A 10,860-nucleotide genomic window follows, 5' to 3' on the forward strand; every position below is an offset into this window, starting at 1 on the left:
TCACGGTCGAGCTTAGAATCCGCGAAATGCAGCCAGGTACATTAACCGCTACGTCAAGGTCGGACACAAGACATTTTCCAAAACTAGAGACAGATTTATATCCTGATTTTTAGTTATGCAAAGTGATTATTGCTACTAAATATGCTTAGAAGTAATCTGTAACTTTCTGTTGTTGTTCTTTCTTTTTTGGAAAGAATTAGAGCAAAATGAGAAGCTATATAATTTCGTCAATAGCAGATTTGTGGAACGATAAACCAATGACTCCAACGATGTAGGGCTGAATAAGTTAATTTGATATATATTTAAAAGACATTTATTAGGCCTATAAACGTTTCACTAGGTGTTTATTTAATGTTTTATAAACACTGTAAATGTGAGTGTTGCAGTTTTTTAATCCATGTACCACTTTGGTAAAATCGAAAGTATAAAACACACGCCTCCTTGGATACTTAGGTTATTTTAACACTAAAATATATTAGTAACATAGTAGGCGAGCAACACAGATTACATACGTGTTTTCTTTATGGTCACATAGCGAATTAACAGACGACTTGTTAATTTATGATTGTATTAGCATAATGTGTTTCTCTATGCACCATCAAAGTGCCAGGAAGCAGATTTAGGTATACAAGCCATCGTGCTTAGGAATTCTTCTTTGTTAATTAACCATTGTATTAGCATAACGTACTTTCCTCCAGGACGTTAGTCAAGTCTGTTGCAGTACTTTATTTCACGTGCTGTCGTTATTATATGTAAAATGTTTTAGTTGTGCACAATTCGTATCCTGTGAATCACATAAAATCACAATTTTCTTTCTTGTTGCCTACAAAATATTTAAATGTTAACTTTAAAACGACGCAGTCAAAGAGATAAAATGTATACGCGTGTGTATCTGAAATGGTTGACTTTCAAATTTGTATGTATACTAGCGTAAATGTTCGTCACAAATGAGGGAAACCCCCGTAAACCAAAACTTTCAATATAAGACTAGCAATACACATAAGTATAAAAGTTCCTTTCCCAAGAACGTATTTCAAATTGTTCCTGAGTCCGCTATATATAACTAAATAAACCTGCTTCGTATAATAACCACATGGTTTCATATACATTTGTTCTTCTTTTGACGAAAAGTCGTCCTTTTCCCTATAGATAATTAGTATATTCGGTTTGTTTTAACAATGGCTTTTTTCGTTAAAATTCCCAATCATACACTTGCTCTAATTTTTTACTTATTTTTCACGTGAGTCTTCCCGGCTTTCCTATTCGGATCCTACCTAACTTGACGTCATAATGATGTGATAGATGTTGTGTTCCCCACATAACACCATGACTCTTCTGGTTTTTGACAGGCTTTTAAAATAGCAGAAAAAGTGCCAAAATTAAGGAGCTATTTACGCCTATATTAGTAATTAAATTCAAATAAAATAGGGGCAAGAAATCAAAACATGAAGTATTATAGGAAGATAAACTGAAATAGACTAGAATAACTCACGAAATTCGGAGATATCGAGTGTTACCAACAGACATTTGACTTATACATATATACTGATATAAAGAAATGCACAAGTTTTATATATATATATATATAATGCACGATTCTTATGTTTTCTACTTTATTACATTTTCTAAATCATCTCTGCAGAGTTTGGTTCCTCAGATTTTTAAACCATCTTATTTTTGTTTGTTACTCTCTGAATGTGACGACCCGCAAATGAGAAGTTGAAGGAACCCCAACTAGAAACTAGAAAATCAAAATTAAAATTAAACAAAGTCTAAGATGAAAAATTTGAAGTTGTGAACTAGTTTAAACAGCTGTTTAGTATCTTATACTCTAATACTTTAAACATTTTATAGATAACTCGTGTTTTGCACGTATATAAATAATTATATCTGGTTTTATAATAATTTAGAAATTTCAAGTTGAAGTTCCTTACTATAATAAACTGAATAATAATCACTGCTTAGTGGCCTATAAAGTTTATAAATAAATTATTGCTATGAAAGATAAATTATTTGTTGAGAAAACATCTTACCTTTAACTACGACCATTAAGAACCCATAGAATAAGTTTGATATCTGTCGCTCTTGTTTTCTTTCCTTCCATATAATCATGATTATGTTAAATCCCCGTCACAGTGGAGACTATATTAAATTACCTCTAATTCATATCAAACGGTTAAGGTCTTTTCTATTTGAGAATAAACAATAACCGTCCGTAACGCTCTGATCATTCAAACATGTTACACTAACGTGGAAGGAAAAGAAATAAAAACAGATATGATTGCTCAGAAACGTCTTGGCCGTCGTTTAAAAGTGGTCGGTCCAACTGTTAGCAGTTCTATTCCTGAAGGAAGAAAACAGGCGGCAACTCTCGTCTTCAACGAGCGATTACTTTCGAGGACTGAAAGCGGGTCTTGCTCGCCTCAGTCATATATCTCTTTCGAACAACTAAGGGTCCAGTGATTACGGCATCGACATTGGGGGCGCTATATGTAATGTGTGTTGATGCCCAATAAGGAAGAGACCACGTGCTTCGTATAGTCGAATTATTCATTGTTTATTACTTACATAAGAGAGGAAATATGCTTGCTTGAGTGTTATAGTTACAATAATGCAAGCGGGGATAATAAAACCTTAGCTTGAAAAAAACTACACTTTACACTTAAAGGGTTTTGAAAGAAAACCTTAAAGAAGTGAATTTTAAGTCTTATAACCCAGTTAAGTCGAATGAACCCGTTTATCTTTCAAACATTATGTGAAAACGTAAGCGCTTAAATACAAGGAAATGCATATGCAAATTGACCAACACTTTTAAAGTTGTTTTTTTTAAACTTTAATTTGTTATAACATATGAATTCCTCATAAAATTTTGCTTGTTCATTTTCAATGAACATTATTTGTTCTTCAAAACAAAACAAAACAAAAAGATATATTATAGGAATGACCCTGAAACAAACAGATATTTCGAAAACTTAGTGCCTGCGTGGCCAGGTGGTTAAGGCACTCAAGTCGCAATCTGAGGGTCGCGGGTTCGAAAGCCCCTCCCACCAAACATATCTGCTCTTTCAGTCATAGGGGGTTATAATATGACGGTCAATCCCACTAGTCGTTGGTAAAAGAGTAGCTCAAGTCTTACACTGCAAAATTATGGACGGCTAACGCAGAGAGCCCTCGTGTAGCTTTGCGCGAAATTCGAACCAAAATCTAGTAAACAATGACGTCTGGGTCGTTTGCTAAAATAACTGTATAAGTCTAGACAAAGTTTAAATAAGTATAATAAAAACAAAGTTCGCACAGCAAACTGATTTGACTTTCTTATCGTCAAGTGATGAGAACAACGAGCAATTGTAACTATATTTGCGATAGTAAGAGTCACGTGGTGTATAAACCATAAGCTGTTGGATGAAAGCGCGTGCAAGTAAGGTCGTAAGTCATTAAATCGTAAGCCTCGTGAAATGCAATTTAAATAACTGCATTTTTCTTTTAGTTTAACTTCATGTCATTAAAAAACACTTTTTATTATTACTATAACTTTCAAACATTATGCGGATTTTATTATTAATTAGTGCCAGAACAAAACAATGATATCTAATACCCAGTTTTTAGAGGAGAACATTTGCACATCTTAACCCAAGGTATGAAAAAATATTAATAATGGATGAGAAAACATAGTACTGTATAAAAAATATCAAAAACACATTAGAGACGAATTCTTCCGTTTGAATAATCTACTAACTGTTGGAGAAGGCCTCATTTTAGTGTAAAAGTAATCACTGTCGACTGTGTCAGTAATGTTTGTAAATAACGTAAACAAAGAAAAGAAAAAACTTACAAAGTAACTACACGAAAAATGTCTAAAAATAGGACTTACAACTTAGCTGCACGAAACAGTTTATGAACTAGGACTAACAGCAAAATGGCCAACTGTATTGTTTCTTTCAATAAACCATAAGAGCAAATTAACATAAATAAGATAAAAGATATTAATTTAACCAAGACTGTCTACTAATACTTGGTAGATACATAAACGAGTCTCTTCAGTTACCATTATTTTTAAATTTTTTGTATACGTACTATATCTCCGAATAAACTCTATAACCCATATTCTAATGAATTTTAATTTGTTTATGTGCAGATTTAAACAAATGTGTTTCGCTCATTGCAAACGTTTATTTTAGCCCAAATTTTAGCATTATAAGTCTAGACTTCCAATGAGGAACCGAAAGGCCTATGTAATTTATAAAATTACAACCATTTCTTTATACATACATTGCTGGCCAAAATCTTACAGCCAAGTTATTCCAAGTAGTGAAGATGGCTTCACGAAGATCATGCACTGTTTGGAATTGACGTCCATTTTTATAGACTTCCGTTGCCATCCACCCCAAAACATTTTCAATGGGGTTCAGTTCGGGCGAACACGCTGGATGGTCCAAAAGAATCACGTTATTCGCCATGAAAAGTCCTTTGTCCTGCAGGCATTGTGGATTGCAGTGTTGTCCTGTTGAAAGATCCAGTCATTTCCACACAAGCGAGGACCTTAAGTCAAAAAGGATGTTATCTTCAACATGCCATTGTAGCCAACTGCTGTTTGACGCCCCTGTATAAGCTGAAGCTCCATTGTTCCATGGAACGCGAAAGTACCACAGATCATGATGGAACCTCCTCCACTGTGTCGTGTAGAAAATGTCTCCGGTGGGATATCCTTATCGTGCCAGTAACGTTGGAGGCCATCTGGACCATCCAGATTAAATTTTTCTCATCAGAAAACAGAACCTTCGTCCACTTTTTTACATCCCATGTTTGGTGCTTCTAAGCAAAGGTTAACCGAGGTGTTTCGTGGTGTGGAAGGAGGCGTGGTCTTTGAAGACGTTTACGGTTTTTAAAGCCTTTCTCTCGTAGACGCCGTCTTATTGTTCTTCAGCTGCATTCTGCGTCCGTAAAGGCCTTAATCTGGTTCGACGATCGACTGGTGTCTTGCCGGACATACCGTCGAATCCTCCTGCTAAACGCCGGCGAAATTTTCTTGGGCCGACCACTTGATATTCTCGTTCCGTATCCCTCAGGTTCTTTTAAGAAATTTGCAACAGCCTAATCTCACCAGCGATGCCACGTTGAGAGAGACCTTGCTTTAGCACCTCGACAATTCAGCCACGTTCAAACTCTGTCAACGTTTTAGCCTTTGCCATGTTTTCACCTAATGTAACACAGAAGATGTCATTTGGAGATGTTAACAATGCTAATGCTTGAACACAAATGACTAAATTTCATGTTTACCGATTAACGCTTCGTTTCAGTATGGTCTTAAACTTTTGACCAGCTAGTATTTAGGCTAATTTCATAGTGTTCACATTTTCCCTATTAAATGCTAAAAACGTTTTTCATTTTTATTTTCCATTTTCTTATTTTCATCTTTCGAAGCTCTACTCAAATAAGTGGTTGAGTCTAACAACGCAAAATGCATATTTTTTCTTTATGATCATTGGCCTTAAGATTTTGGCCAGCAGTGAATATATATCTTTTGATATGTACTACGAATTCAGTCGTATCATAGCAAATCTTAATATTCTTTTCTGAAAATCAGTCCCCCACTGGTATAGTCGTAAGTCTCGGAATTTGCATTGTTCAAATTAGATGTTCGATTCCCTTCAATGGACACAGCAAATTGCACGGTGTGGCTTTGCTATAAGAAAACACACACTCTATAAATCAAAGTTAAATAAATTATTAGTTCATAAAAATTATACCAACGTTTTTGTATACATTTCCCTGTGTAATACACTGCATCTTATTAGTAGATTTTATCACCTTTTTATGCTTTAAAGCAACTTCCTATTTTATCATTATCTTATAAAATAAAGTACGAGATTTTTTTTGGTAAAGACTTTCTGAATAACTATTTTTTTCTCGACATATAAGTTTTCATTCTGTAACTTGACATACTGCATCTTTAATGTTAGAACAAATTAGTCGTTAAGGTCGAGTCGTGATATTAATTAATTCCTTCTGAATCATGAAACAATTAGCTAGAGTTTGCCAAAGATATTTTAATGTTTTAAACATGAAACAGATACTCTTGTTAATAATTTATGTTTACAGTCGAGTTTATCATTAAAATGCATTAAGATCAAATATTTTAATAGATAAGCTGATATTCTATCTCAGATTTAGTATTTTTATGTAAATTTAATTGTTTAATTAGTAGTATGAAAAATCTTTAATTTTAATTATCTAAGAAATTGTACACACGTATGTCTGCAAATATTTCCATGTCATAATATTTTATGAGAGATTAACAGTTTAAGCCAGTGTTTGCCTTTTAAGAGGCTTTATGAAAGCTAAATTATTCTACAAGCTTGTTGTTCTGGAGTCGATTTCTCTAAAGAGTGGATCTTTCAGAAGAGAGTTTAAAGACTGTGTGTTAAAGCACAGATAGCACAGATAATTACTGAAATCTCCACGTTTTGTATTATCTTTATTATGTTTAATTACAATGATTCTTTAAAAATAAAAGATGTTGAATTATAGATGCTAGTTACGCGAATGGTTTCTGACACTTTTCCAAAATGGTCATGCTTGCTTCTACAGAAGACAGAAAAAAATTCTCCAATAGAGATCTGAGAATTTGTAGAAAGTATTCATCAAAATCAATTTACTAATAACAAAGTTTGTAGGTTTTTTTGTTCAAATAGATAAAATTATAAATAAAGATCCCATTGATGACTATATTAGTAGGTATAATTTGTCCTCCTGTGGTTTACGGGTAAGTTTGAATGGTTATAACACTAAAAATTGGTTTCGACCCCCACAATTGGCAGAACACATAAACCATTGTGTAGATGTATGCTTAATAACAAACAAGCATATTGTAATTTCTGATAAAAAAATAAGAGATACAGTTAGGTTAATAACGCTACCACTAGGTGTCATCCTGTACTTTATTACAAACACCACACTGAATGATGTTTCTGTAAGCTTTCATTTAATCGTAAATGTAATGGTCACATATAGTGTTTATTAAAAATGATTAAATACCGATCCACATACAACACAGCATTTTATATGTATGTAACATTGTTAATCAATGTTACGTGTATTTTAATACGTAACTCATAGCATCATTGTATGCGTAAGGTAGGAAATTATGCTTTTGTTTTTTTACTTAACGTAACAAACATTAAAAGGACAAAAATAAATAAAGGTACTGATAGTTAAAATAAATACACACTATTTTCAAGGATTGTGACAATAGTGGTTAAACAGATCATTCTAATGTCGAGGGATATACAATATAAGTAATTTTTTCGAACTTTGTTATCAAACTAGAAGGGAATCCAACCACCCCAATATCTTCCTTATGTCATCCAGTATCATTATGCTAAGCGTGATGCTGATTGATCAAGAAATATGGAAACGCATAAAGAACAAATACAGAAATATATTGACGTTTATGTATATAGATTCAATGCATGATGTTTTTATAAGCCTTTATTTAATCTTAAGTGTATTGGTCATGTACAGTGTTTATCCTGTCTTATTATTAAATACCGATCCACATACAACACACAGCCTTTTATATGTATGTAATACTAATAATCAATGCTAAGTGTCCTGCCGTACATCGTATAGACAGTATTATATGTAACATCGCTAATTACCTACCATATAGCATACAAAGTATTCTAATATCATTATTTAGTGTTAGCTACTCAACTCTGATACTTTATATACAGAAAAAATAGAGTTATTATCAGCACACCTAACTAAATATTTTATCATACTATATTAGAAACTACCACTTACATTCTACTATTTCAATAACCCTCCGTATTTGCACAAAGACTGACATTCTGTAAAACAAATTGGGTCAGTGAGAGAAAAGTATTAATAAGTGATGTAATCGCAATCAGGATACTAGAAGACCAATAGAAGGCTGCGTCCTATGTTTGGCCTAGAGGTGTGACGAAACTGACGATAAAGAGCGTAAGACAGTCTTATAAGATCACTTCATACAGACAGGATTGTAGACGAAGTTGTGATTTAGAAAGGAAGTTAATTTATTTACAAAGACAGAATATAATGGAGAAAGTAAGAAAGACTGGCTTAGAAGAGGGCTATCTGGGCAAGACGTCCAGAATTTAACAGTGAAATATAAGAGGAAAGGCAGCCAGTCATCACCACCCGCTATCAACTCTTGGGCTACTTTTTTACCAAAGAGTAATGGAATTTACCGTCACATTATAATCCCCCACGGCTGAAAGAGTAGCATGTTTGGTAGTACGGAGATTCGAACCCGCGACTCTCAGACTGCGAGTCAAGAGCCCTAACCACCTGGCCATGCCGACGCAAGTAAGAACAAAAATCATTCAGCTATCTGAATAAATATAACTGGATAAATGTGGCACTGAGATATTCAAATAATAACTAGAAATGACATACCATAAGAGTTTAAGAGACGATCTGTTGGCAGCAAGAGATTCCCCTGAAGGTGAACATTATGGCTGAAGAAATAAGAAAATACTATATTTTGAGACAGAAAACATCGTTTAACACATCTGGTGTGAGGTTTACGCATATGAAAAAGTGTAGAATGAAAAATCATTCTATCATACACAACTCCTCTGTAAGACTAGGTTTTATGATGTTGAAAGCCATCCGTAGGGCATTTCATTTCCAGACCATACGACGTGTATAAAAGGTGGAAGAAGTGTAAATCCTAGCACATATAATATAGAGTCGTACAATAGAAAATATGAACTAAAAAAACTTTAAATGGCCCCAGGTGTTGAATATTTCTTGTTGTAGCCCATGTACCTGTGAACTCCAATCAACTGTGTTATCTTTTTTTTTTACATGCATATATCATTCAACTTTAGTACTGTAAGAAATAGTTTGAAGCTATTTCACTTTGAAACGAAATTTAGCAGTTACGTTTTATTCAAATTCATCGTGGGATTAACTTTAATATGAAAATGTGTGAGATCACAGTAAGTGACAAATCTGCAATTATCCGCTGATCAAAACAGGAGTTTTAATATGACTTTTATTTTGTAAATTACCCCGCTTTTTATGATGCTACATTTTTATACTTCCTGTTAAATACCCCTAATTCATTATACCTTATAGACTGTCTAGGTTTCTTAATTCTTCGTTTGCTACCTGACCTTACCTAATAGTTTACACCTGATAAAGGTTTGGTTTCAGTATGAATTTCGCGCAAAGCTAAGAAAGAATCATCTGCGCTAGCTGTACCTAATTTAGCAGTGAGAGAGAGAAAGCAGCTTGTCATCACCACTCACCGCTGAATAAGGCAGCTTGTCATCACCACTCACAGCTAAAGAAGACAGCTTGTCATCACCACTCATGAATTCATCACCACTCACCGCTGAAGAAGGCAGCTTGTCATCACCACTCACCGCTGAAGAAGGCAGCTTGCACCACTCACCGCTGAAGAAAGAAGGCAGCTTGTCATCACCACTCACAGCTCATCACTCACAGCTAAAGAAGGCAGCTTGTCATCACCACTCACAGCTGAAGAAGGCTAGCTTGTCATCACCACTCACAGCTGAAGAAGGCAGCTCACCGCTGAAGAAGGCAGCTTGTCATCACCACTCACCGCTGAAGAAGGCAGCTTGTCATTACCACTCACCGCTGAAGAAGGCAGCTTGCAGTGAAGAGAGAGCTTGTCATCACCACTCACCGCAGCTTGTCATCACCACTCACCGCTGAAGAAGACAGCTTGTCATCACCACTCACCGCTGAAGAAGCAGCTTGTCATCACCACTCACCGCTGAAGAAGGCAGCTTGTCATCACCACTCACCGCTGAAGAAGGCAGCTTGTCATCACCACTCACCGCTGAAGAAGACAGCTTGTCATCACCACTCACACGCTGAAGAAGACAGCTTGTCATCAGCAGCTTGTCATCACCACTCACCGCTGAAGAAGACAGCTTGTCATCACCACTTACAGCTGAAGAAGGCAGCTTGTCATCACCACTCACAGCCGAAGTCTATTCTTGATCTACTATTTTCCTAACGAATAGTGGAATTAAGCGTCACTTATAACGACCGACGACTGAAAGAGCGAGCATGTTTGATGTGATGGGGATTCGAGCCCATGACCCTCAGATTATGAATCGAGCGCTCTAACCAACTGGCCATGCTAGGCCTACCAGATAAAGGAAAATATATCTTACGGTCTGGAAAAATCACAACTAAATTTAATTCTACAAATCTACATGTCAGTAGCAATATGCACGTTTTAAGTGCCTCGATGTAAGAATACATGTTTATTTTTGTTCACTTAATTTATACTACCTACTCGTCAGGTTTCATAATTTGTTGACTTTCTGTTTTTACGATGGCTACAATTTTGCTGATTGTTTCAAAATAATAGCAACACGGTGTTACCTGTTGGCATTATGTTAAGGCTTTTTGAAAAAAGTGTCAGTTATCAGAGATGTTTCAATGTTACAGAAGACTGAATAAAATTAAAGACAGTGGTAACTAATCATGTTATTCACGTATGTGGTGGGAATATAACGACCACCCTTTCACAGATCTGTTTTACCCAATAGACAGCCTAGACAGTATCACGAAAAGCCAACTACGCCATTAATTAGCCATTATTTGCGCATCTTGACCTTAGGAACCACCAATAAATTGCTCATGAACTCAATAATGATTTCATGATAGTAACTTAAATGATTATAAACGTTGAAGCAGTAAGGGGTAGACTGTTTAAGGTCGAAACGATTTGGTTTAACCCTATATTTAGGGCCCAAAGCTCGTTTGGATTTCTGTTGAGAGTTCGCAGCACCTATACCCTTCAGCATGAGTCAAGATTATTGTTTCCGTCAA

The 10,860-nt window shown here is 35.2% G+C and overlaps 1 protein-coding gene across 1 annotated transcript in view; it reads right to left on the reverse strand.

Annotated features, from left to right (window-relative positions):
- The window catches only part of LOC143245594 (cell adhesion molecule Dscam1-like), a 131,954-nt gene extending 129,521 nt beyond the window's left edge, over positions 1–2,433 (reverse strand). Inside the window, exon 1 of the mRNA XM_076491950.1 lies at positions 2,034–2,433. Within this exon, the coding sequence (XP_076348065.1) occupies positions 2,034–2,112 (79 nt within the window). The 5' untranslated portion in view covers positions 2,113–2,433. The remainder of the gene's footprint in view (positions 1–2,033) is intronic.
- Between the last annotated feature and the right edge of the window lie 8,427 nt (positions 2,434–10,860).

This window comes from Tachypleus tridentatus, chromosome 2 (genome assembly GCF_004210375.1).
Source record: "Tachypleus tridentatus isolate NWPU-2018 chromosome 2, ASM421037v1, whole genome shotgun sequence".
Classification (NCBI taxonomy): Eukaryota; Metazoa; Arthropoda; class Merostomata; order Xiphosura; family Limulidae; genus Tachypleus; species Tachypleus tridentatus.